Below are 27,560 nucleotides of genomic sequence, written 5' to 3'. Positions count from 1 at the left end.
GCAGATGGTTACAATTTTAGGAAACGTGGTTGCAAAGAAAGGAAAATAGAGGCCAAATCCCAGAGTGGTACAGAAACATAGAAAAATCTCTATGACTGCAGATTCCTGGTCCAGCTTGTTCTACTGTGTGAACGCCTGGGAGTGGTGCCAATAGGACGGGCCAGCATGCCCAGCAGAGGCCCCTGGGCAGCTGCAACGGGCCACCCCATGACTGAGACCTAGTCCTTGCTACAACCAAGGCAACTCCCGCCGTCAGTCTCGCCAATGAAAAGACCTTGTACTCTACGGTGCCAATGTCCAACAGGGTCTTGCAATCCCAATATAAACACTATCATCTTATTCTGAGAAAGGGGACATTTGCCCCACCAACATGTGAGGATTGCAGGAAGCCAGGAAAAAAATGCTTGGAATTGGAAGAATTCATCCCACAAACTGGGAAAGTGGAAATTCATCACATTTGACATTTCAGGTCGAGACCCTTTCTCAGAAAGAAAGATGGATGGTAAAAAGATGTCGGGGGATAGTAGGACCCTGGGGGAGTGTTGTAGAACAGAGGGATTGAAGGGTACAGGTATGTGGTTCCCTGAGAGTGGCATTACAAGTAGTCAGGGCACTGAGTACAGGAGTTGGGTCGTTATGTTGCAGTTGTACAAGATGCTGGCAAGACCACATTTGGAGTATTTCAGTTCTGGTCACCCTGCTCTACGAAAGTTGTCATCGAGCTGGAAAGAACGCAGAGATCAGAAAGAAAACAGAGGATCTCTGTTTGTTTATCTAGTGATACAGGGTGAAGTTGGTCCTTCAAACCACACCACCCCAGAAACCCCACATTAACCCTTAACACGGGGCAATTTTACAATGATAAATTAACCTACCCAGTTCACCTTTGGACTGTGGGAGGAAAGCGAAGCACCGGAGGAAAACCCAGAATTGAACTCTGAACTCTGAGCTGCAAACTGTCACCTAAACACTACGCTACTGTGTCGCCCACAGCATGGGACTCGGGGGACTGAGGAATGGAGAGCGTGGACAGGTTGGGACCTTTTTATTTTTTGGAGTGTAAAAGACTAAGGAGTGACCTTCCAGAGGCGTATAAAACCACGAGGGGCACAGATAGGGTGAATGTGAACGGTCTTTCCTCCCAGGGTTGGGGAATCAAGAACCAGAGGGAACAGGTGAGAGGAAGGAGATTTAATAGGGATCCAAAAGACAAGTTTTTCATCCAGAGGGTGGTCTGTACATGGAACGAGCTGCTAGAGGAAGCGAATGAGTCAGGTATGTTAACAACATTTAAAAGACAATTGGACAGATACACGAAGAAAGGTTTAGACCAGGAGTTGCCAAGCTTTTATATGTCCTTATGTTGAACAAGGGGTCAGTGGATCTCAAGTTGAGGATGCCTGCTTTAGAGGGGTATGGGTCTGGATTTGATGCAAACCTGGGGGCTTCCTGTTGAACCTCTTCTGCCCCTTTTCCGAAGCCCCCACACCAATGTAATCAATTACCTCACTCAGCCCGGAATTCATTCTTCCCTCTTTCACCGGGCAGAGGATAGAAAAGCCTGAAAGCCTGTCTCACCAGACGCAGGGACAGTTGCTACCCCACTGGATGGACCTCTTTTACGATAATATGGTCTCCGGAACTCACATCTACCTTGTTATGATCTTGCACATTATCATTGACCTGCACAGCACTCTCTATAACTGTGAAACTTTATTCTGTTGTTGTTTTGTCTTGTTCTGCCTCAGTGCACTGTGTAATGATCTGATCTGTATGAACATTGTATGAGACAAGTTTTTCGCTGTATCTCTGTACAAGTGACAATAATAAGCCAATTCCAGTACAAAGAGAAATTTGCTAAAGATAGAATCAGTGACGTACTTTATCTCTGATACATGTTGTGAAATTTGTTGTGCTCGTGGTAGCAGTAGAATGCAAGACATAAAAATAATTACAATATTAGAATGAGGAATTGTGTGAGATAGTACAAATAAAGAATAGTGAGACATCACGGGCCTTTCAGAAGTCTGATGGTGTGGTGAAGGGGCTTTTCCAGAGTGGGTCTGCAGGCCACTGTACCTCCTCCAGATGGTGGTAATGAGAAGAGGGCACGTTCCGTATAGTGAAGGTCCTTAGTTTCCCGAGGCACGCCTCTTGAGGATGTCCTCGATGGTAGGGAGTGTTGTGCCCGTGAGGAAGTTGATTGAGTCTACAACCCTCTTGTGATCCTGTGCAATGGAGCCTCCAGACCAGACAGTGATGCAGCCTGTCTGAATGCTCTCCACCGTACATCTGCAGAAATTTGCAAATGGTGATGTACCAGATCTCCTCAAACTCCTAATGAAGTGTAATTGCTGTCGAGCCTTCTCCACGACTGCATCGATGTGTTGGGCTCACGACAAATCCTCTCAGATTTTGGAACTCAGGAACTGGAAACTGCTCACCCTTTCCACTGCTGACCCCTCAATGAGGACTGGTGTGTGTTCCCTCGACTTCCCCTTCCCGAAGTCCACAATCAGTTTCCTGGTCTTGCTGAATTTGATTATGAATCTCTGGAAGGAACTTGGGGGCAGAGGAAAGATTCCCAAGGGCTCCCTGGTTCCTACATCCCAAATGACTGACTGCTCCCACCCCCATTTATTGCTCTAATTCCCTTATTTTGAGGAGAATTCTGCATGATTTTTTCTGTTTGTCAGGGAGAGTGGAACAGGCCATTTGGCCCAAATTCAAAAGGATGGGTCATAGTTCATTGTAGGACCATTGATGGGAGAGGGGAGAAGAGACTATTTCTTCTCTCTTCTACAGATGTACGGTGGAGAGCTCCAATGCACAGGATCGCAAGAAGCTACAGAGAGTTGTAGTCTCAGCCAGCTCCATCATGGGCACAACCAATCTTACAGACCAGGGGTTTCCAACCTGGGGTCCATGAACTCCTTGCTTACAGTAGATGAACTGCTGTCCAGTAGATGTTGTCCACAGGGACTTTAGCAAGCCATTTGACAAAGTCCTGCATGGGAGTTTGGTCTAGAAGTTTCAGTCACTCAGCATTCAGGATGGGATAGTAAATTGGATTAGACATTGGCTTTGTGGGAGATGTCAGAGAGTGCTGGTAGATGACTGGAGGCCTGTGACTAGTGGAGTGCCGCACGGATCGATGCTGGGTCCATTGTTGTTTGTCAATTATATCAAAGTAAAATTTATTATCAGAGTACATACATGTCATCACTTACAACCTTGAGATTGTTTTTCTTGCAGGCATTATCAGCAATTGTAGAATATAACTGTAAACAGGAACCGTAAGCAAACTGTGCAAATGCAGATATAAATAATAGCAATAAATAACAAGCATAAAATAACAATGTAACAGAATCCTTAAATTAGTGTAGCTCTCCCATTTTGTTCAAGAGCCTGACGGTTGAGGGATAATAACTGTTCTTGAACCTGGTGGTGTGAGTCTTGAGGCTCCTGTACCTTCTACCGGATGGCAGCATACCTGGGAGGATTGTAGAAACGAGTGTGGCCTGGGTCGACGATCTGTATGATGATGTGGTGAACTGGATCAAATTTGCAGATGACACCAAGACTGGGGGTGTAGTGGACACTGAGGAAGGTTATCATTGGAAAAATGGGCTGAAAATGGCAATGGAATTTAATGCAAACAAGTGCAAGATTTTGCACTTTGGTAGGACAAAGGTTTAAGAAGTGACCAGGCCTGTTGGAGCTTGTCTGCTGAGTGGGAGATTACTTGCTAGTAATTTAGCAAGGACCCATAAAAAGAACCAATGCATAAGCGAAGCGGCCATTGTTGGAATGGGCCAGTGTTAACAGTGGTCAGACTTCTGCTCAACAAGCATCAGGGAAACAGGCGCAGGCTAAGGTTGCTGAGTCATTTGGAATAGGAGATTGTAGAACTTAAGAAGTTAGAGCCAAAGGTATAACGAGTGTAGACAGGATTTCATTTCAAGCAGTAAGAAGCATTCTACATAAAATGTGGGATTAGAGGGTACCTAACAGTATCCCTGATGACTATGTCCACAGGAACTACACCAGGTTTCCTGGAGCTGTTTGGGGGAGGGGTGGGATGAGAGCTGGACTGACCGGGCTGAGGACAGGCAACTGATATACAAGTTGATGCAGTGTGTAATGAGACGGTGAGGAAGGACAGGCAGATGATCAGGCAACTGTTCAGTCAGTTGCACTGTAACAAGGGGACAAAATGGAAAAGGGGATAAATACAGGACTGAAGGTGTAATACTTGAATGCACACAGTATATGGATGATGCACCATCAATAACTGTTGGAGATGTGAGGCGAGATATAGGCTTTTATTGGCTGGAAGAAAGAACAAGCAGCAAGTGACCACCACACAGCATCCTGGAGACTGAGGCCAGGGCTGTGTCTCCAATCGCCTTTATACCGGGGTCTGTGGGAGGAGCCACAGGAGCAGTCAGCAGGTGTGTCCAGACAGGTATATGTAGTTCTCCACATTCACCCCCCACCCTTTGTTTTAAAAGAGAGTCCCCATGGGGCGAAGTTTCTTACAAGTATATTTACAGGTTAAGTCTATCAGGTGGTCGAATCTGTCGCTGCGATCTACATAGCACTGACTGTGATTGCACAGGAGCTGGTGGTGATTGCACCAGAGATGGTGGTTGTGCTGGTTCCAGCCTAACTGGAGGTGTCAGCCCACTAGGCGTCAGTGATCCCTCATGTGTGTGCCTGGTATATGCACGTGCGAGACGCCCAGTATAGGAGTGTCGTGAGGAGTCTGTGTAGGGCTCGGTGTGCGCGGTGTCACCTTGGGTACAGGGTTCATAGTTACCGTGGAGTGTTCGGGGTAGTGGTCTGCTGCTCCTGTGGGCACCAGGTCGCGGACGGAGACCGTGTCCTCCCGCCCATCAGATAAGACCACGTAGGCATACTGGGGGTTGGCATGTAGAAGGTGAACCCTCTCGACCAGCGGGGAGTATTAATTGCTCCTCACATGTTTCCAGAGCAGCACTGGCCCTGGGGGATGTCAGCCAAGCCAGTAGGGTGGTCCCAGTGGCAGACTGCCTGGGAAAAGAGAATAGGCGCTCGTGAGGGGTGGCATTGATGGACGTACATAACAGGGAGCAGATAGAGTGGAGTGCCTCGGGGAGGACCTCCTGCCATCGAGAGACCGGCAACCCTTTTGACTTAAGGGCTAAAAGTGTGGCCTTCCACACTGTGGCATTCTCCCTCTCCACCTGTCCATTTCCCCGGGGATTATAGCTCGTGGTCCTACTAGTAGCAATGCCCCTAGCCAGCAGGTACTGGCGCAGCTCGTCACTCATAAAGTGGCAGGCTCAGTCACTGGAATCTGTTCCAAGTATGATTGGAAGCATGCAAGCCAGAGTTCAAAGGCAAGAGCTGCTTCTGAGTCTTGAGGATCAATGTCTAATTTTTCTGGACGTAAAATGCTTTCCATGTTTTAAAACTTCCAGCCAATAAAATTGATGCACCATCAATAACTGTTGGAGACGTGAGGCGAGATATCGGCTTTTATTGGCTGGAAGAAAGAACAAGCAGCAATTGACCACCACACTACATCCTGGAGACTGAGGCCGGGGCTGTGTCTCCAATCGCCTTTATACCGGGGTCTGTGGGAGGAGCCACAGGAGCAGTCAGCGGGGGGCGGGGGGGGGGGATGTCCAGACAGATATATGTAGTTCACCACAATGGAATGAGGTAGATGATCTTGTAGCTCAGTTAGACATTGGCAGGTATGATATCGTGGGTATCACTGCATCATGGCTGGAAGAAGATCATTGTTGCAGCTTTACATCCAAGGATACTCCTTGTATCAGACGGATAGGTAGAAGGGGTGGGATGTCTCTTTTGGTAAAAAAATAATGCCAAATCCTTAGAAAGGTGACATAGGATTGGAATATGTAGAATCATTGTGGGTAGAATTGAGTAACAGCGAGGGTAAAAAAGACCCTGATGGGAGTTGTATAAAAATCCCCGAACAGTAGCAAAGATGTAGTATACAAATTACAACAGGAATAGAAAAACCATGTAAAAATGTTATGGTAGTCATGGGGGATTTTAAAATGCAGTTAGATTGGGAAAATAGGGTTGTTGCTGGATCCTCAAGAGGGGGAATTTGTAGAAGGCAAAGGATATATACATCCAAAGAGGAAGAAGTATTCTAAAGGGAGGATGACATGACCGTGGCTGACAAGGGAAGTCAATGCCAGTATAAAAACCAAAAAGAGGGCATATAATAGAGTAAAAATTTGTGGGAAGTTAGAGGATTGGGAAGCTTTTAGAAACCATCAGAAGGTAACTAAAGAACTAAAGCCATTAGAAGGGAAAAGATGGAATACAAAGGTAAGCTAGCCAACAACATCAAAGAAGATACCAAAAATCTTTTCAGATATATAAAGAGTAAAAGACAGGCAAAAGTAGATATTGGACTACTGAAAAATGACACTGGAGAGGTAGTAATGGGGGACAAGGAAATGGCAAATGAACTGAATAAGTATTTTGCATCAGTCTTCACTGTAGAAGACACCAGCAGAATGCCAGAAATTTGAGAATGTCAGGGGGCAGATGTGAGTGCAGTTGATATTACTAAGGAGAAGGTGCTTGGGAAGCTGAAAGGTCTGAATATGGATCAGTCACTTGGACCGGATGGTCTACACCCCAGCGTTCTGAAAGAAGTAGCTGAAGTGGGGGCATTAGTAATGATCTTTCAAGAATCACTAGATTCTGGAATGGTTCCAGAGGACTGGGAATTGAAAATGTCACTCTGTTCTTCAAGAAGGGAGGGAGGGTGAAGAAAGCAAATTATAGGCCAGTTAGCCTGAATTCAGTGTTTTCAGTAACTAGGAGGCACATGGTTAAATATGCCAAAGTCATCACGGTTTCCTTAAGGGGAAATCTTGCCTGACAAATCTCTTGGAATCCTTGGAGGAAATAACAGGCAGGGTAGACAAAGCAGAGTCAGTGGATGATGTTTACTTGGATTTTCAGAAAGTCGTTGATAAGGTGCCACACTTGAAGCTGCTTAACAAAGTATTACTGGAAAGATACTGGCATGGATAGAGGATTGGCTGATTGGCAGGAAGCAAAGAGTGGGAATAAAGGGCCTTTTCTGGTTGACTGCCGGTGACTAGTGCTGTTCCACAGGGGTCAGTACTGGGACTGTTTCTTTTCATGTTATATGTCAGTTATTTGGATGACAGAATTGATGGCTTTGTGGTCAATTTGCAGATAATACAAAGATAGACCGAGAGGCAGGTAGCGTTCAGGGAGCAAGGAGTCTGCTGGAGGATTTAGACAGATTAGGAGAACGGGCAAAGAAGTGGCAGATGGAATATAATGTCAAGAAGTGTATGGTCATGCACTTTGATAGAAGGAATAAAGGCGTAGACCATTTTCTAAATGGGGAGAAATTTCAAAAATCTGAGGTGAAAAGGGACTTGTGAGTCTTTGTACAGGATTCCCTAAAGGTTAACTTGCAGACTGAGTCAGTGGAAAGGAGGGTAAATGCAATGTTAGCATTAATTTTGAGAGGACTAGAGTATAAGAGTAAGGATGTAATGCTGGTTCTTTATAAAGCATTCGTCATACTGCACTTGGAATATAGTGAGCAGTTTTGGTCCCCTTATCTAAGAAAATTTGTTCTGGTATTGGAAAGGGTCCAAAGGAGGTTCGTGAGAACTATTCTGGAAAAGAAGGGGTTAACATACGAAGAGTGTTTGATGGCTGTGGGTCTGTACTCACTGGAGTTTAGAAGAATGGAGGGGGATCTCATTGAAACCTGTCAAATATTGAAAGGCCTCGATGGAGTGGATGTGTACAGAAGGACCAGAGAGCAGAGTCTCAGTATAGAGGGACATCCATTCAGAGATGAGGAAGAATTTCTTTAGTGAGAGGTTGGTGAAACTATGGGATCCATTGCCCCAGATGGCTGTGCAGGCCAAGTCATCGAGTCTATTTAAAGTTGAGATTGATAGGTTCTTGATTATCCAGGGCATCAAAAGTTATGGGGAGAAAGCAGGAGAATGGGTTGAGAAGGAAATGGATCAGCTATCAAGTCAAGTCACTTTTATTGTCATTTCGACCATAACTGCTGGTACAGTATATAGTAAAAATGAGACAACGTTTTTCAGGACCATGGTGTTACATGACACAGTACAAAAACTAGACTGAACTATGTAGACTACAGACCTACACAGGACTGCATAAAGTGCACAAAAACAGTGCAGGCATTATAATAAATAATAAACAGGACAATAGGGCAAAGTGTCAGTCCAGGCTTTGGGTATTGAGGAGTCTGATAGCTTGGGGGAAGAAACTGTTACATAGTCTGGACGTGAGAGCCCGAATGCTTCGGAGTCTTTTCCCAGATGGCAGGAGGGAGAAGAGATTGTATGAGGGGTGCATAACGCTATTTCCTTTGCAGATGCAGCGTGTAGTGTAAATGTCCGTGATGGCGGGAAGAGAGACCCAATGATCTTCTCAGCTGACCTCACTATCCACTGCAGGGTCTTGCGATCCGAGATGGTGCAATTTCTGAACCAGGTAGTGATATGATGAAATGGTAGAACAGGCTCAATGGGCTGAATGGCCTAATTCTGTTCCTATCTCTTATGGTCGTAAACCAGAGCAGGACTGAAACATTGAACAGTAGGAATATGGTAGAAGAGAGGGATCTGGGAAAATAGATCCATAATTCCTTGAAAGTGGCTGCATAGGTAGACAAGGTCTTAAAGAGAGCTTTTGGCACATTGACCTTCATTGATCAACGTGTTGAGTACAGGAGTTAGGATGTTATGTTGAAATTGTACAAGACATTAGTGAGGCCTCATTTGGAGTATTGTGTGCTGTTCTGGTCACCAGCCTACAGGAAAGATGTAACCAAGGTTGAAAGAGTACAGAGAAAACTTAGAAATATGTTGCCGGGAATTGAGTACCTGAGTTAAAGAGAAAGTTTAGGTTTAGGACTATATTCCCTGGAGCACAGGAGAATGAGGGGAGATTTGATAGAGGTATACAAAATTATGAGAGGTGTAGATAGGGTAAATGCAAGGAGACTTCTTCCACTGAGGTTGGGTGAGAACTAGAACTGAGGTCATGGATTACGGGTGAAATATGAAATGTTTAAGGGTAACATGAGCGGGAAGTTTTCACTCAGATGGAGGTGAGAGTGTGGAAGTGGTGGATGAGAGCTCAAATACAATGTTTAAGAGAAATTTGGATAGGTATATGGATGGGAGGTGTGTGGAAGGTTATGGTCCAGGTGCAGTTTGGTGGGGCTGAGCCAATTTATAGTTCAGCACTGACTAGATGGGCGGAAGGGACTGTTTCTGTTCTGAGTATTCTATGACTCTATAAGCCTCCTCACCATTGAGGACATCCTCAAGAGGAAAGCATCTGTCACTGAGGGCCCTCATTTCTACCATCAGAATGTATACTGAACGATTTAGAAACTACTTCCCCACCGCCATCAGATTTCTGAATGGTCCATGAATCCTACTTTGGTACTCCTATTTATCTTTGTAATTTACAGCGGTTTCTATATCTTTGCATTTCCAAACAGTCTTGCGTTCTGGTCACCTTGATATAGAAGATGGAGGATTCAGGATTCAGGGGGGAGTATCATAGGACTGGAGGCCTAGGGAGAAAGAAAGGGGGAGGGAAGCACCACAGGAAGATGGAGAACAGGCAAGGAGTTATTGTGAGAGAGAGAGAAAGAAAGAAAAAATTTTAAATTAGGGATGGGGTAAGAAGGGGAGGAGGGGCATTAACAGAAGTTAGAGAAATCAATGTTCATGCCATCAGGTTGGAGGCTGATGGAATATAAGGTGTTGTTCCTCCAACCTGAGTGTGGCTTCATCTTGACAGTAGGGGAGGCCATGGATTGACATATTGGTATGGGAATGGAACGTGGAATTAAATTGTGTGGCCACTGGGAGATCCTGCTTCCTCTGGCGGACCGAGCGTAGGTGCTCAGCGAAACAGTCTCCCAGTCTGCGTTGGGTCTCACTAATATATAGAAAGCCACACCGGGAGCACCGGGCACAGTATATCACAATAGCAGACTCACAGGTGAAGTGTCGCTTCACCTGGAAGGACTGTCTGGAGCCCTGAATGGTGGTGAGGGAGGAAGTGTAAGGGCAGGTGTAGCACTTGTTCCGCTTACAAGGATAAGTGCCAGGAGGGAGATCGGTGGGAAGGGATGGGGGGGGATGAATGGACAAGGGAGTCGCGTAGGGAGCAATCACTGCGGAAAGCAGAAAGTGGAGGGGGAAGGGAAAGATGCTTGGTGGTGGGATCCCATTGGAGACGGTGGAAGTTACAGAGAATTATATGTTGGACACGGAGGCTGGTGGGGTGGTAGTTAAGGACAAGAGGAACCCTACCCCTAGAGGGGTGGCGGGAGGATGGGGTGAGAGCAGATGTGTGTGAAATGGGAGAGATGCGTTTGAGGGCAGAGTTGATGGTGGAGGAAGGGAAGCCCCTTTCTTTAAAAAAAGGAAGACATCTCCTTCGTCCTGAAATGAAAAGTCTCATCTTGAGAGCAGATGCGGCAGAGACAGAGGAATTGAGAGAAGAGGCGGTGTAGTGGATAGTGAGAAAGGTTTTCAAAGCTTGCAGAGGGATTTGGACCAGCTGGAAAAATGGGCTGACAAATGGCAGATGGAATTTAATGCAGACAAGTGTGAGGTATTGCACTTTGGAAGGAAAAACCAAGGTAGAACATACAAGGTAAATGGTAGGAAACTGAGGAGTGCAGTAGAACAGAGGGATCTGGGAATACAGATACATAATTCCCTAAAAGTGGTGTCATGGGTAGATAGGGTCGTAAAGAGAGCTTTTGTCACATTGGCCTTTATGAATCAAAGTATTGAGTCTAAGAGTTGGAATGTCATGGTGAGGTTGTATAAGACATTGGTGAGGCCGAATTTGGAGTATTGTGTGCAATTTTGGTCACCGAATTACAGTAAGGATATTAATAAGGTTGAAAGAGTGCACAGAAGGTTTACAAGGATGTTGCTGGGACTTGAGAAACTGAGTTACAGAAAGAGGTTGAATAGGTTAGGACTTTATTCCCTGGAGCGTAGAAGAATAAGGGGAGATTTGATAGAGGTATATAAAGTTATGATGGGTATAGATAGAGTGAATGCAAGCAGGGTTTTTTCACTGAGGCTAGGGGAGAGAAAAAACAACAGAGGACATGGGTTAAGGGTAAAAAGGGAAAAGTTTAAAGGGAACATTAGGGGAAGCTTCATCACACGGACAGTAGTGGGAGTGTGGAATAAGCTGCCAGTTGAAGTGGTGAATGCAGGCTCACTTTTAATATTTAAGAAAAACTTGGACAGGTACATGGATGAGAGGGGTATGGAGGGATATGGTCCAGGTGCAGATCAGTGGAACTAGGCAGAAAAAATGGTTCGGCACAGTCAAGAAGGGCCAAAAGGGCTGTTTCTGTGCTGTAATGTTCTATGGTTCTATGGGATGGTATTTTTACAAGTAACAGGGTGGGAAGAGGAATAGTCCAGGTAGCTGTGAGAATCTGTGGGCTCATAGCAGATAAGCTGTCTCCAGAGAGAGAAACAGAGAGATCAAGGAAGGGGAGGCAGGTGTCAGAAATGGACCAGGTAAATTTGAGGGCAGGGTGTAAGTTTGAGGCAAAGTTGATGAAGTCACCATCTCCAAACCAGGAAGCATTCTGGTAAATCTCCTCTCTGGTAAATCTCCTCTGCACCCTCTCCAATCCAGGCAGCATCCTGGTGAATCTCCTCTGCACCCTCTCTAATCCAGGCAGCATACTGATGAATCTCCTCTGCACCCTCTCTTATCCAGGCAGCATCCTGGTAAATCTCCTCTGCACCCTTTCCAATCCAGGCAGCATCCTGGTGAATCTCCTCTGCACCCTCTCCAATCCAGGCAGCATCCTGGTGAATCTCCTCTGCACCCTCTCTAATCCAGGCAACATCCTGGTGAATCTCCTCGGCACCCTCTCTAATCCAGGCAACATCCTGGTGAATCTCCTTGGCACCCTCTCTAATCCAGGCAACATCCTGGTGAATCTCCTCGGCACCTCTCTAATCCAGGCAGCATCCTGGTGAATCTCCTCTGCACCCTCTCTAATCCAGGCAGCATCCTGGTGAATCTCCTCGGCACCTCTCTAATCCAGGCAGCATCCTGGTGAATCTCCTCGGCATCCTCTGTAAAGGTCCCGAATCCTTTTTGCCAACTTTCCAGCTCTTAGCTTCATCTCTCCCCCTCCTGTCTTCTCCTATCATTTCAGATCTCCCCCTCCCACTCTTAAATCTGTTTTTTCAGTTAGACCTGACGAAGGGTCTCGGCCCAAAACGTTGACTGTACTTCTTCCTATAGATGTTGCCTGGCCTGTTGCATTCCACCAGCATTTTGCATGTGTGGTTCAAATTTCCAGTATTTGCAGATTTCCTCATGGAAATGTGGGAAGGGTTAGATTGGTCAGTTAAAGGTCAGCATAACATTGTGGGCTGAAGGGCACAGTACAAGCCCTCTTATATTTCACAGCATGTAAAAATGATTCTGATTCATGGACCTCCCAGGAACTGGGGAGGAGTGGGGCAGCAAGTTGGGGAGTGGCCAAATGGACTGCAAAAGGAGATTCCTCCCCACCCCCACCCTGCCTCCCAATTTGGAACATTCCAGAATGCCAGCCAGCAGCTGGTGCTTGGGAAAAGGTTAGTGGTGCAAGGGGAGAAGGTCAGAAAAGACACCGTCTACCCTCCCCCGGGCCCCTATAAAAGGCAGGGCAGACGGTGCTGGGATTCACCTTGCACCTTGGTCCCACCCCGCCGCCCTCTCGCAGACGCAAGCAGACTCATCGGGCACAGTAAGTCCACCATCATGCCAACCTTCCTTTACCAGACCAGAATTACCTCCACTGTACCTCAGGAGATGTGTCGCTTTACAACAGCGGTACAGTGTGAGAGATTAAAATGTTTATTAATGTGAGTTAATTAATTAACAACTCTAATGAGGATGTTGATGGAACATCTGGTTATAGGGAAAAGTTGAATATGTCAGAAAGCTACCTCATGGTTCTTTCCTACACTATTTATTTATATTTTTATCGTAACTGTAGTAGGAGTATTTTAAAATTTATTCAGCAGCAACAGGTATCTGCAGACAAAGGAGGCACTGTACACATGTTAAAGGTTACACTGTGAAGTGGTGGAAGGTTGAACCTGAAGGCAGAATACAGAATTAATGGCAGCATTCTCAGCAGTGTGAGGGAACAGAGTGATCCTGGGATTCACATCCATAGACTTGTCAAAATGGTCACACAGATTGAGTCCTGATGAAGGGTCTCAGCCTGAAGCATCGACTGTTTATTTTGCATAGACGTTACCTTGCCTGCTGAGTTCTCCAGCATTTTGTGTGTGATGCAAGTTGATAGGGTGTCGAAGAAGGCATATCGTGTGTTGGCCTTCATTAATCAGGGGATTAAGTTCAAGGTGCTGTTGCAGCTCTATAAAACCCTGGTCAGACCACACTTGGAATATTGTGTTCAGTTCTGGTCTCCTCATTATAGGAAGGATGTGGAAGCTTTAGAGAGGGCGCAGAGGAGATTTACCAGGATGCTGCCTGGATTAAAAAGCATGTCTGATAAGGAATGGTTAAGCAAACTAGGGCTTTTCTCTTTGGGGTGAAGGTGACTGAGAGATGATTTGATAGTGGAGCATAAGATGATAAGAGCTACAAGTAGAGTGGACACTTAAGAGACTTTCCCTGGGCAAAAAAAGCTTATTCAAGGAGGCATAATTTTAAGATGATTGGAGGAAAGTATAGGGGGAATGTCAGAGATAGTTTCATACACAGTGAATGGTGGTTGTGTGGAATGCGATGCCAGGGGTGGCGGTAAAGGCAGCTACATTCAGGACAGTCAAGAAAATCTTCATGGATGAAAAAAAAAATATTGGATTATGTGGAAGGGAAGGGTTAGATTGATCTTGGAGTTAAAAGGTCAGCACAATATTGCTGGCAGAGAGACCTGTACCTTATATTGTTCTATGTCCTAAGAAATTACTTTATCAGAGAAACATAAAGAATAAGACCAAAAGTAAAATGGTTAATGAATTAGTAAACAAGGCAAAATAATATTTATCAACCAATCACTGAACCACGTCACATGATATCTTGCTGAAGGAACCACATTTGTCTTTCCTCTCTTTTCTGTACTCTTCTCTCTCTCCCCCTCACTTTCTCGCCTCCTCTCCTCTCCCCCAATCCCTCTCTCCAGCTCCATCAGTCACAACCCCCAAGCTAAATTTCCCATTTGCACCAAGATGGTGGCCCTCTTTATACTCTTCAGAGCTCAGCTTTGTCTTTACCCCAGCACTTTTCCATGTTGTAGTGACACCAGCTATATCGTGGTCTCCATCATGACCTTCAGACGAGGCACCTAACAGCAGGCTTGCCAGGAAGGAAACAGATTCATCTTGTGTATTTCAAAACCTACAGTGAAACTCATCATTTGCATTCAAACCAACGTGCTGGGGGCAGTCCGCAAGAGTTGCCACACATCCGACCACTGATGTAACTTGGTCACCATGTTCAACAAAACAAAAATAGATGAACAAATTCCTTTCCCAAACTCCCACCCACTCAGTCAGACAACCCCTCCTAGCCTCCGAGCTCCAGTCCTTGGCTGAGTATATCATCCTTCACCATTATATGTGTAACACATCAAGGAGGAATTTCTTTAGTAAAGCTGTGGAATTCCTTGCCACAGACAGCAGTGCAGGCCAAATCATTGGGTATATTTAAAACAGAGATTGATAGGTTCTTGATTAGCCAGGGCATCAAAGGTTATGGGGAGAAGGCAGGATAATAAATCAGCCATGATGGAATGGTGGAGCAGACTCGATGGGCCAAATGGCCTAATTCTGCTCCTGTATCACATGGTCTGGTTTTATTATAAGCTGACATCATCTTATCTTACAAACTTCAATTTAGGATATATTGAGAAGAGTAAGTTATTGGCTTACAATCCTTTTTAATGTCTTGCACTGTATTGCTCCCACAAAACCACACATTTCACGACATTTCTCAGTGATGATAAACTTTGAAGGAGTGCAGATAAAATTTACAAAGATGTTGCTGGATCTTGAGGACCTGTGTTATAAGGAATGATTGAATAGGTTAGGACTTTATTCCTTAAGAGAATGAGAGGGAATTTGATAGAGGTATACAAAATTATGAGGGGTTCAGATAACATAAACGCAAGCAGGTTTTTTCCACTGAGGTTGGGTGGGACTACACCCAGAGGCCATAGGTTAAGGGTGAAAGCTGAAAAGTTTAAAGTTCAGAGGGTGGTGAGAGTGTGGAATACGCTGCCAGCAGAAATAGTGGATGTGAGCTCGATTTGAACATTTAAGAGAAGTTTGGATAGCGACATGGATGGGGGGGTATAGAGGGCTATGGTCCATGTACAGGTCTAAACAAATCAAGTCAACATGGACTACGTAGGCTGAAACGTCTATTTCTATTTTGTATTGTTCCATGACTCCAATTAAGTTAATATTTTATTGTAAGTTATAACAACAAACTATAAAGAACTAAATTATAATTATAAATGACAATGTTAAATATAATACAATATAAAATTATATTATGTGAATATTTTTGTTGCCATACAACGAACATACATAAACGATACAAAAGCGGAATAGTGAGGTGGTGTTCCGGGTTTCAGGAGGCGAGGATGCAGTTTCAGAATCATCGAGGCTCCTGTTGGTCTGGGTAGAGATGGGTTAGTAAAAACCTGGGCTGAACAGTCTGTCTCTTGTCTGTGTGATTTTGTCACAAAATGAGGTGGCAACTCCTCTACCCCTAAACTTCTCCCTACTCCACCCTTTCCCCATCTCTATCAACCTCTCTCTCTCCTACACCTCTCCCTGTCTTTGGCACTCCCTCTATCCCCGTCATACTCTCCCTCTCCTACATCCCACCGTCTCCCCAATATCCCTCACCATCTCCATTGTACCGTCTCCCCCAACCCTCCCCATCTCTGTCACATCCTCCCTCCCCTACACTACTCCCTGTCTCTGTCACCCTCACCTGTCACCTCTTCCCTCCCAGTCTGTCAGCCCTCCCTCCTCTACACCCCTCGCCATCATCACCCACTCTCCCATCTCCATCACCCCTCCCTCCCCTTTATCTCTTCCCGTCTCCATTACCCCTCCCTCCCCTCACTGTCTCTCTCTGCCAGCGCTTCTTCACCCCGTTGCCATCAGCCCTCTTTGCATCCGTCAGCGCCCCCATCAAACACCTCCGTGTCCATCATCCCCTCCTTCCCCTGCAACCCACCCCATTTCTGTCACCCCCTCCCTCCCGTACACCCCTCCCCATCTCCGTCACTCCCTTTCTCCCCTCTTCGCTTCACCCTCTGCCCAGGTCAGTGGGAGCTGGGAGCTGCTCCCAGGGGTGTGGGTGTCGGGTGACGACTTGACCTTTTCGCATTTGCCAGGAATGAGACGGGGAACAGCTGCCGGCTGATCCCAGATTCCGGCTGTTGGCTCCACCTCGGATCACAGAGCGACTCACCGTGTGTCAGCACAATCGCAAGGTCACCTCTGGGGTCGGGGTATAAGGGGGTAAGAGAGGGGCAAAGAGAGAGGAGGGAGGGGAGGGAAGAGGTTCGAAGAACAGGAGGGGAAGGAGAAAGGCGGACAGACGGAAAGGAGGTGAAAGCCTTGAGTAGGGGTGAAAAGGGGAGGAGTAGGAAAAGAAGTGGAGGGGGAGGCCTGTGGTCAAACCTCACCTGATTGAACAATCCCTCAGCCTGAGGTCCCCCCCCCCCCGGAAATCCCGACCATCCACGGGGAGGTCCCGGCAGACTGACCCACCCTCCTGAAGCCGGACTCGCCTCTCCCATCTCCCCCTTCGGGAGGGTTTTGCCGCAGTGTGCCTGGGCCTTTAAGAGGGATCTCCGCAGTGCTCTTCTGACGTCGCTGTGTATCTGAGCCCGGTCACGTAGAGGGACGGAGGGAGGAGGAGGAGGAGGAGGGCTCTGATCCGATCCGTCTCTCATTGCACAGAGGAACGTCAGCGGGGACGGAAGCAAGAGGCACAGCAGCCGAAACGGTAGGGGTGGAGGGAGGGCAGGTGGGGTGGGAGAGAGGATAGGTGAGAGGGAGGGATGGACAGGAACATGCAGACATACCCCCTTCCCTCATAGAGAGAGACAGACTTACTCACTCAGAAGGACGGGGACTCATACGAGGGCACATGTAATACAGACTGGGACAGTCTCACATGCCCGACCTCTCGGTGAACAGGGGTGCGGGGCAGGCAGAGATGGGAATTTGGAAGTGGGTGCCGGAGCCCTGGTGCCATGATGGGAAACTTTCTCACTTCCTGTCCGCATCTCCCTCTCTCTCGCATGAGGGTGGAGAGAGGCTCGGTGTCTCCTCCCCTCAATGCTCTGTGGAAGGGCGCACGTTAAACCGGTGTGATCGCAGTTACCCTCACCGGGAACCGGGACGGTGATGGAGTAACCGAGATGCTATGTCCCCACAGGCAGAAGCCAGCATGACGCACCAGTACCCGGCCTTCACCACCGAACAGAAGAAGGAGTTGTCGGACATCGCCCGTCGGATCGTGGCCCCGGGCAAGGGCATCCTCGCCGCCGATGAGTCCACCGGTAGGTACACCCACCCATACCCGTCCCTGTGTCCCTCACATACTCGCTGGGTCAAGGGTTTGCCAAACTGAGGTGAAGAGTTATAACCAACCCCTCATTCTCCCGTCTCTCACCCTGCCTCTCTTCCTGTCCACCCATATCCCACCCCTCGCCTCGTCTCCCCCTCCCTCTCTACCCTTACCCCTCTTTCCCCCTCCCAGGAAGTATGGCTAAGCGGATGACCAGCGTAGGCGCGGACAACTCGGAGGAGAATCGCCGTTTCTATCGACAGATCCTGTTCCAGGCCACAGAGGAGGTGAAAGAGTATGTCGGGGGCATCATCTTCTTCCACGAGACCCTGTATCAGAAGACCGATGATGGGACCAGCTTTGTCAAATTAATCAAGGACAAGGGTATCGTGGCTGGCATCAAGGTGATGTGGGGCAAGAGGGTGCATATTCCCCCCCCCCCCCCCCCCCCCCCCGGCGATCTGCCTGTCTCCCTCCCTTACCACCCTGTCAACCTGTGTGGCCACCTTCCGGGAGCTCTGGGCATTGTCCTAGGATCCCTCCGTAGGTCAACACAGTTAAGGGTCCTGCCATTAACTGTGCCCTGTCCTGTTACATTTGACCTCCCAAAGTGTAACACCTCATTCCTGGCCGGATTAAACTCCATTGGCCATTTCTCTGCTGTATCTGTAACTGATCTCTATCCCGCTGTGTCCTCCGTCATCTTTGCTGCCCACGGGTCCAACTGACTGCTGACAAACATGATGATTGTACTGAGCCAGGAGAGGGGTTGGTGTCTGTAGAAAGGGGACTCAACTTCTCCCTCTCTTCCCTCCCACAGGTCGACCTCGGAGTGGTTCCGCTGCCTGGTACCAATGGTGAGACCACAACTCAAGGTAGGTCATTGCCCGAAGCCAACCCTCCCTCCTCCCTCTCTCCCCATAGGTCTCTTTCCTTTCTCTCGCACGCTGCATGCTTTCCTCCCCCCCCCCCCATTCATTGATTCCAAACTGAGAGGTGAGAAGGATGGAGGGGTGGGAGAATGAATGAGGGGGACTGGGAAGAGAGACAGAGAAGAGGTTGTAGTGTAGATGGAAAATGTTACAGGAGAGAGGGAGGAGAGGAAGGTGTAAAAGGGGAGGAGGAGATGGGAGAGAGATTGCAGGAGAGTGAAGGGGAGATGGAAGAGGAGAGGTGTTGCACAGAGAGGGAAAGAATTGAGGGGGACATGTTACAGGGTAGGGAGATGGAAAAGAAGGGAGGTGTTACAGAAGAGTGGAGAAGGTGAGAGGGTAGCAGATGATGTTACAAGGAAGGGGAGAGCAGATATTACTGGAGAATGAATGGGGAGAGGGAAATGTTACACAAGAGGGGGAGATGGGGAGAGGTGAGATGTTACCCTCTGTAAGAAGGAGGAGGTGAGAAGGAAATGTTACAGGGGAGAGGGAGATGGGGTGATGTTACAGAGGAGAGGGTAGGAGATGGGGACTGATTGTTCTGGGGGTAAGGAGAGGGAGAGTGATGGTTCAGGGAGGGGGTAGGGAGAGTGAAGGTGGTACAGGGAAGGGAGATGTTCTGGGAAAGAGGAAGTGTATATGAGTAAGACTAATGGTCCCCTTTTCGCCCCCATCCCAGGGCTGGATGGACTGAACGAGCGCTGTGCCCAATACAAGAAGGATGGAGCTGACTTTGCCAAGTGGCGGTGTGTACTGAAGATCACCGAGACCACCCCGTCCCCACTCGCCATTATGGAGAACGCCAACGTCCTGGCCCGATACGCCATCATCTGCCAGCATGTACGGCTAGAGGGGAGGAGGAATGAGGGTGGTGTTGGGGGTGAGAGGAGGAATAAAGAGCAGAGGGAATGGGGTAGATGAGGAGAGAATTGAGAGAGGAAGGGGGGAACAAACAGCAGGGGAGGCAGATGCCCGAGGGGGCAGGTACGAACACTGTCTATTCACCCGTTTTCCCTCCTTTCTCCCATCTCCACCCACAGAATGGCATCGTCCCAATCGTTGAGCCTGAGATTCTTCCTGACGGCACCCACGACCTCAAGCGCTGCCAGTACGTCACCGAGAAGGTAAGAAGTCTGTTCAGCCCATTGGGGCCTGCTATATGCTGGTACACTCCTCCTCGCTTGCTCCCTACTCAGCCCTCGACTCTCTTCCTCCCCTGCCCAGGTGCTGGCTGCAGTGTACAAGGCCCTGAGTGATCACCATGTTTACCTGGAGGGAACACTGCTGAAACCCAACATGGTGACACCTGGACACGCCTGTAAGGAAAAGTACACCTCTGAGCAGATTGCCATGGCGACTGTTACTGCCCTGCGCCGCACCGTTCCTCCAGCTGTGCCAGGTCAGTCTGACGTAAAAAGCTGTGTGTGAGTGTCCCTGTAAGTGGGAAAGGTGGGAGGAGGCCCCAACCTCGCTCTCCATCCCTATCCCTGACTGTCTCTTGGTCTCAACTCTAGGTATCACCTTCCTGTCGGGCGGTCAGAGTGAGGAGGAGGCTTCCATCAATCTCAGCGCCATCAACCGCTGCCCGGATCTCAAGCCGTGGGCTCTGACCTTCTCATACGGACGCGCACTCCAAGCCTCTGCGCTCAAGGCCTGGTCTGGCAAGAAGGAGAATGCCAAGGCAGCCGCCGCAGAGTTCATCAAACGGGCCAAGGTGAGGGGGAGCCTGTTGTCAAGTGGGAGAGGGAGCTTGACATCAGGAATATATATCTGGGGTGTGGAACAGTGTCTGATATGCCCGTGGTTTGCATTGTACCCCTCACACTGACCCTATACCCTCTCTCTCTCTTACAGACAAATGGATTGGCAGCCCAGGGCAAGTACGCTCCCTCTGGGGCGTCAGGAGCCGCAGCTGAACAGTCTCTGTTTGTGGCCGGACATGCGTACTGAGATGGTGTGTACGTCCCTCCCTCCCCTCTGGACCCAACCACTGTTTTGTGTGAGTGTGCCATCTCTGTGCACCCCCCCCCCCCTGCATCCTGTGTAGTGGCAACAGCTCCCTGCTGTGTGTAACGGTTCCCTCGCTACACCCTGCATTGGCGGGGGTGGGGATCGGCCCGCAGTGGAGTCAGCGTTTTCCCTCCGGGCTGCACTTTATCCCCCTCAGTACCCCCCAACTCGAACTCTACACAGGTCCCAGTGTGCCTGTGTCGTTGGGATGATCCCAGAGAGAACGCTCCTTTCTGCCGTCTCACCGGCAGTGACAACTAGGAACTAAACAGTAACTAATAAAAGACTGGTCAAATGCTTTACCTCGTCGTGTGTCTTCATTACCATACAGTCAGGGCTGGCCATAATGTTGTGTTGGCCCTCACTGTACTAAATCCCTTCTGCCTGCACAGTGTCCCATCTCCCTACATTCCATACACATTCATGTGTCTGACAGCACCATAAAAGCCTCTGTCGTATCTGTCTCCATTACCGATCTCTGTTGAGCTCCTCTCTCCCACCGTAAATGCATATCTTCCTTGGGGCGGGGAGAGAAAATACCGGCTATCTACTCTGACTCCTGTACTCTCTCAGATTTCCCCTCAGCCTCTGATGCTCTGGAGAAAATAACTCAAGTTTGTCCAGCCTCTTCTTCCAGCTCATGCCTCTAATCCAGGCAGCATCCTGGTGAACCTCCCCTGCATCCTTTCCAAAGCCCCCACACCCGTACTGTGATGGGCTGACCAGAACTGTACATAATAATCCAGATGTGGCCTGACTGGAGTTTTATAAAGCTACAAGATGAATTCCTGACTCTTGAACTTGACTAATAAAGGCAAACATGCCATGCACCACCTTCATCAGCCTGTCAACCTGTGCAGAAACTTTCATAAAGCATGGAGCAGTTGACAAGGACACCTTGATTCCTCCATACGTCAACACAGGGGTTCTGCCGTTAACTGTGCCCTGTCCCTTTACATTTGACCTCCCGAAGTACAACCCCTCACACTTGTCCGGGTTAAAACCCATCTGCCATTTCCCTGCCTGTATCTATATCCCACTGTATCCTTGAGGTACAGCGAAAACCTTATTTTGCACACCGTATATACAGATCAGTTTATTACATAAGTACAAGAGAAATGCAGAATGAGGTGTTACAGGGTTAGTGGAGGCAGACAGTAAGGAGCAAGGTCATGGGGTAGATTGTGAGGTCCTTTCAATAGTTCTTTTGTGCATGGTGGAAGGTGTCTTTTAGGTAATCTCTCCTCATTCCAGAGTTTATTGTCAGAGGTCGAGGTGTGGTGAAAACTAACTTGGAGCAGCATCAGATACACAACTCTCACAGGATAAGCATAAATTATACCCAATTTTTTTGGCAAAAAAATGAACACAAATAGAAGAAAAGCAAGTATCCATTGTATCACAAAGTGGTCATGGTGTTTCTGTACTGAGATGGTGGTTCGGATTGTGCCTGTTGGTTCAAGAACCAACTGGTTGAAGAGAAGTCGCTGTTCCTGAACCTGGTGGTGTGGGACGTCAGACTTCTGTACCTCCTGCCTGATGGAAACTGAGAAGATGGCATGGCCTGGATGGTGGGGATTTTGATGGTTAATGTTGTCTTCTTGCAGCAGCCCCTCCTGTAGGTACTAATGATGGTCGGAAGAGCCTATGATGTACTGGGCTGAATTTGCTTGCCTCTGCAGCTTCTAACATTCTTGTGCATTTGAATCGATGTCCCAGACTGTGACGTGACTAGTATAACCAGATTTAACCGTGATGTAACTAATGTAACTGATGTGCCCGTGATCTATTGGTAGCAGAGCAGTTCGTGCAATCACTTTCAAGATTTCCAGTACCCAAGTGTAAAGGAGAACAAAATAATTGTTAAAGTGGGTCTGATGCACAATAAGATAAATTAAATACATGAGATAGTTTATTATACATGGTATGTGAATAAAGTGACACTAGGCACAGGAGTGTCTGTACATAAGGTGACAGGAGATGATAAAGTAGTGGTAGTTGGGGGTGTTGATCAACTTTCTGAGTTACTGCTGGTCTGGGTGGGATCCTTTATGATGTTACTGGTCCTTTTCCCACACCTTTCTGTATATATATCAGGTAGGCTGGTGCCGGGTAGTTTTGACTACCAGTGTAAAGCCTTCCTGTCTGCCATAGTGCCCTTTCCTTACCGAGCAGTGATGCAGCTTGTTAGAAAGCTCTCTACTACGCATCTGTAGAATGACATGAGTATGGATGTACAGGGTTCGATTTACAATGTCAGTGATCACTGATGGTTCAATTCCTCCTGCTGTCTGTAAGGAGTTTGGATATTCTTGGTGTGACTGTGTGGGTGCTCTGGTTTCCTCCCAAGTTCCAAAGATGTATGGGTTAGAGTTGCACACTGGAAGCATGGTGAGTATTGCAGGCTGCCCCCAGCACATCCTTGGAGCACGTTGGTTGTTTATGCAAAAGATGGATTTTAATGTACATGTGACAAATGAAGCTAATCTTTAAAAAATGCTATCAAGTCTCTGCAGCTCAAAGGTATGCTTGCTGGTATTAGATATTTTCACCCTGAAGAAAAGATTCTGGCTGTCTACTCCATGTATCACATAATCTTATAAACCTCAAACCTCCACTGCTCCAAAGAAAACAACCCAAGTCTATCCAGCCTCTCCTTGCAGCTTGTGCCCTCTAATCCAGACAGTCTCTTGGTGAACCTCTCCAAAGCCCCCACACCCTTTCTGTCGCGGCTGATCCATTTTGGTCATCCTGCTGAAGGAAACATCACATTAACTTGAAAAGACTACATAGGAGATTTATGAGGTTGTTCTCGAGACCGAGTTATGGAGAATGGGGACTTTATTCCTTGGAGTATAGGAGATGGAGGGGTGACCTTACAGAGATGTATAAAACCATGAGGGGCACAGTTAGGGTGAATGCACACAGTCTTTTTCCCCAGGGTTGGGCAATCAAGAACCAGAGGCTACAGGGTTAAGGTGAGAGGGAAGAGATTTAATAATTAAAACAATTATTGAGCACTTTTCATAGGCTGCTCTACAATGGAATAGTGGAATATAAAAACAACATGAGAATAAAAATCAAGGTTAAATAAATAGGTTTTGAGCTTTGTTTAAAACAACTTAGTTTAAAAATGACAAGTAAGTATGCATTCCATATAGTTTTGGGAAATGAATTTCACAGTTTAGGAGCGTGGTTCAGAAAAAGCTGACCTGCCAATAATCCACAGAGAGAGATTTATATGGAAGCAGGCAGAGTCCCAGCCAAAGCGATTCAGTGATGTTCTCCGGTCCCAGACCATGAAGAGCTTTAAAAACAAGTAAGAGAACTTTAAAATCAATTTCTAAAGGACACAGGATAGCAGCGGCGCTTTGAACAAGTTGAAGTTTGTCTAGAATTCTGAATAGGGAGCCGAGCGGTAACTTTTTCACCCAGAGGGCTAAGGACAAAGCTGTCATAAATTGGTTGAGGCAGGTACATTTAAAGGGCACTCGGGCAGGTACGTGGATAGGAAAGGTTCAGCGAGAGATGGGCCAAATGATACTGGCCTAGAAGGGGTATCTGCGAACGCACCCACATTGATCCCAATTGTCCTATTGATCCTGTACTGGGGTGGGACACAACAAGGAGTCCCATTGGCTGCCCCTCAACAAGATGGCACAGGGAGCCTCGTTGATTGCGATCTGTGCCCCTCAACAAGATGGCGTAGCCCGCCACTGTTAGTCCCATTAGCTCCAATTTGCAGCCCTCAAGAAGATAGTGGCGGCAGTCCGGAACTGAGCGAGAATCATCAACTTTATCAGTCTCTTAAAGAGATGGCGCCGACCCACTTCACGGCTTCCATCGCCACTCTCTCTCTCCGTGGCCTGTCCCTCAACAACATGGCGCCGGCAACCTCGTATTTCCATTGGCTGCCCCTTTCCTTCTGTCCTCAATAAGATGGCAAACCTAGATCACGTGATTGAACCGCCACCTGGCGGACGTTGTAGCCGCGAAGGGAGCCGGAGTTGCGCCTGCGCAACGATCCTCCCTCCCCCTCCGGAACCGGCCGGAAGTGGCGCCGCCGCGCGGGTGGTTGGTGGTCGGAGGGAGCGGCGGTCGGGGAGGGAGCGGAGGGAGGGAGGTGAGGGAGCGCCTCGGGGCGGTGAGTGGGGAGGAAGGCACTGAGGGGATGGGGCGTCAGGGAAGGAGGGGGAGCGACAGGAAGGGTAGAGGAGGGTTTTAGGGAGGAGGGACCAGGAAGGGAGTCAGTTGGGGGAAGCACTGCCTCAGGTAGCTGGAGGGGGTGAGGGAGAGACCCGACAGGGGGAGGAGGGATGATGTGTTGTATTAGAAGGAGTGGTTGGTGGGAAAGGGAGGGAGGGCTGGGGGAGGGACGGACGGAAAATCAGGGGGAGGGGAGGAAGAGTTTCTGAAGGAATTGTGGTGTGGGAAGGGATGTCGAGTGTTATCTGTGTTGGAAGGGTTCTGGGGAAAGGGGAGACGCTTCTGGCCTCTCCTCAACCCCTCAGACACTATTATCCCTGTCTAACTCCTTCCCTCTCGTTTCCCAGGTCACTCTGCGCCATGACTGAGATCAGTGACCTGGATCGCCAGATTGAACAACTCCGCCGCTGTGAACTCATCAAAGAAAATGAAGTCAAAGCTTTGTGTGCAAAGGCCAGGTGTGTCCAACCCCAGGAGTGTGTGATGGGACGGTGTGGAGGAAGATTCACTCTGTGTCTGACCCCGGGAGTGTGTGATGGGACGGTGTGGAGGGAGCTTCAGTCTGTGTCTGACTCCGGGAGTATGTGATGGGACGGTGTGGAGGGAGATTCACTCTGTGTCTGACCCCGGGAGTGTGTGATGGGACGGTGTGGAGGGAGATTCACTCTGTGGTTGACCCCGGGAGTGTGTGATGGGACGGTGTGGAGGGAGATTCACTCTGTGTCTGACCCCAGGAGTGTGTGATGGGACGGTGTGGAAGGAGATTCACTCTGTATCTGACCCCGGGAGTGTGTGATGGGACGGTGTGGAGGGAGATTCACTCTGTGTCTGACCCCAGGAGTGTGTGATGGGATGGTGTGGAAGGAGTTTCACTCTGTGTCTGACCCCGGGAGTGTGTTATGGGACGGTGTGGATGGAGCTTCACTCTGTATGTGATCCCAGGAGTGTGTGAATGGACGGTGTGGAGGGAGTTTCATTCTGTATCTGACCCCGGGAGTGTGTGATGGGACGGTGTGGAGGTAGTTTCACTCTATATTTGACCCCGGGAGTGTGTGATGGGATGGTGTGGAGGGGGTTTCATTCTGTATCTGACCCCGGGAGTGTGTAATGGGACAGTGTCGAGGGAGCTTCACTTTGTGTCTGACCCCGGGAGTGTGCAATGGGATGTGTGGAGGGAGTTTCACTCTATATCTGACCCCGGGAGTGTGTGATGGGACGGTGTGGAGGGGGTTTCATTTTGTATCTGACCCCGGGAGTGTGTAATGGGACGGTGTCGAGGGAGCTTCACTCTGTGTCTGACCCCGGGAGTGTGTGATGGGACGGTGTGGAGGGAGTTTCACTCTGTATCTGACCCCGAGAGTGTGTGATGGGACGGTGTGGTTGGAGACTCACTCTGTGTCTGACCCCAGGAGTGTGCAATGGGACAGTACTGAGTTTCACCCAGTGTCTGATTTCTTGCTCTCTCTCTCTTTGCAGGGAGATTCTGGTCGAAGAGAGCAACGTGCAACAGGTCGATTCCCCGGTCACTGTGAGTGAATTTCTTTGTAGATGTTTTTAAAGGACAAGCAATTTGATGAATGGTCTCAGAGGCTGAATGCTTACAGGCTTTTTCCGGAGTTTGGGTAAGAGTAGAACAAGCAGTCTTATGTTCAGGGTGAAAAGTGAAATAGTTAAAGGTCACCTGAGGGGGATCTTCTTAATTCGTGGGTGGTGAGATTGTGGATCAAAGTGCTCCGCGTGTTTGATGTGGAATCGATTCAATTCAGGCTGGTATGGACTAGATGGGCTGAAGGGCCAGTTGCTATGTAGTGCTCTTTTTCTTGATTTCTACCCTTCCTTCAGTGAGATCATGGCTGACTTTAAGTTTATTGTTTATCAGAACTGCAAAGGGACCTGCGAGTCATCATGCAGGTTTCCCTAGCTTGCAAGTTGCATTGGTGGTGAGAAAGACAAATGTAAGATTTTCATTTATTATGAGAGGACTCAAATATGAAGCTAAGGATGTAATGTTGGGGCTTTATAAGGCATTGATTGGTCAGAGCACACGGAGCAGTTTTTGACAGCTTATCTGAGAAAGGACTTGCTGGCTTTGGAGAGGGTCCAGAGGAGGTTACAAGAATGGCCCTGCAGTGAAAGGGTTAAGGTACGTGTTGCTTCTGATGGCTCTGGGCCCGTACTTACCAGAGTTCAGAGGAATCTTATTGAAATCTCTTGACTTTTTGAAAGGCCTGGATAGAGTGGATGTGGTTTCTATATTGGGGGAGTCCAGGACCCAGAGGGCACAGCCTCACAGTAGAAGTATGTCCCTTTGGGACAAAGATGAGGAAATTCTTCAGCCAGACGATGGTGAATCTGTGCAATTTATTGTCACAGACGGCTGTGGAAGCGAAGTCACTGAGTATATTTAAAGTGCAGCTTAATAGATTCTTGATTAGTCAGGGTGTTAAAGTTACAGGCAAAAGGAGGGTTGAGAACAATAATAAATCACTTAGAATGGAATGGTGGAGCAGACTCAATGGGCTGAATGGCCGGATTCAGTTCTTCTGACTTGTGGTCTGAATGAAGCAACAAGTCCACTCAGTGATGAAAGGATTAACCAAACCACAAATCCAAAACTGCAGATGATGGACTTGGTAACAAGCCCCCACACCCTTCTGGTGGTCATGACTCCGATATAAGATGACTGTCTGGAATCTCTGACATCCCTTCCTTCCTGTTTTT

The 27,560-nt window shown here is 48.1% G+C and overlaps 2 protein-coding genes and 1 long non-coding RNA gene across 10 annotated transcripts in view; 2 read left to right on the top strand and 1 right to left on the bottom strand.

The window, feature by feature from the left end:
- The first annotated feature begins 16,480 nt into the window (after positions 1-16,480).
- LOC132382847 (fructose-bisphosphate aldolase A-like) lies at positions 16,481-20,932 on the top strand. Of its 3 annotated transcripts, none has more exons than XM_059953318.1 (9): positions 16,481-16,603; positions 17,557-17,680; positions 17,881-18,092; positions 18,509-18,563; positions 19,303-19,463; positions 19,664-19,747; positions 19,848-20,022; positions 20,138-20,337; positions 20,478-20,932. In XM_059953318.1, exons 2-9 carry the CDS (start codon positions 17,569-17,571, stop codon positions 20,571-20,573), a joined length of 1,095 nt encoding a protein of 364 aa, XP_059809301.1. In that variant the 5' UTR covers positions 16,481-16,603; positions 17,557-17,568; the 3' UTR covers positions 20,574-20,932. The 3 variants fall into 3 exon arrangements, with proteins under 3 accessions (XP_059809301.1, XP_059809300.1, XP_059809299.1); XM_059953317.1 differs by having other exon boundaries at positions 16,499-16,631; XM_059953316.1 differs by lacking the exon at positions 16,481-16,603 and adding an exon at positions 16,960-17,121.
- On the bottom strand, positions 20,627-24,633 carry LOC132382853 (uncharacterized). Its single transcript, XR_009508481.1, has 2 exons — positions 24,207-24,633; positions 20,627-23,940 (listed from the first exon to the last, which is right to left on the bottom strand). It is a non-coding gene; the product is annotated as an uncharacterized LOC132382853 (long non-coding RNA).
- Positions 23,923-27,560, top strand: part of ppp4cb (protein phosphatase 4, catalytic subunit b) — a 51,275-nt gene continuing 47,637 nt past the window's right edge. Inside the window, exons 1-3 of one of the 6 annotated variants that reach the window (XM_059953321.1) lie at positions 23,923-23,952; positions 25,187-25,297; positions 26,316-26,367. In XM_059953321.1, the coding sequence (XP_059809304.1) occupies positions 23,933-23,952; positions 25,187-25,297; positions 26,316-26,367 (183 nt within the window). In that variant the 5' untranslated portion in view covers positions 23,923-23,932. Of the gene's footprint in view, positions 23,953-24,629; positions 24,778-25,040; positions 25,298-26,315; positions 26,368-27,560 lie in introns of those variants that run through there. The other 5 variants (XM_059953323.1, XM_059953322.1, XM_059953324.1 and 2 more) reach the window with 5 other exon arrangements.

The sequence above is a fragment of the Hypanus sabinus genome, chromosome 29, assembly GCF_030144855.1.
Source record: "Hypanus sabinus isolate sHypSab1 chromosome 29, sHypSab1.hap1, whole genome shotgun sequence".
NCBI lineage: Eukaryota > Metazoa > Chordata > Chondrichthyes > Myliobatiformes > Dasyatidae > Hypanus > Hypanus sabinus.
This window is presented reverse-complemented; position numbering and strand designations above follow the sequence as displayed.

Bases quoted from the DNA above. Each gene is read 5' to 3' on its own strand.
- LOC132382847 (XM_059953318.1), top strand. From the start codon at position 17,569: ATGACGCACCAGTACCCGGCCTTCACCACCGAACAGAAGAAGGAGTTG. The intron at 19,464-19,663 runs GTACGGCTAGAG...CTCCACCCACAG, and splicing joins ACGCCATCATCTGCCAGCAT to AATGGCATCGTCCCAATCGT. The intron at 19,748-19,847 runs GTAAGAAGTCTG...TCCCCTGCCCAG, and splicing joins GCCAGTACGTCACCGAGAAG to GTGCTGGCTGCAGTGTACAA.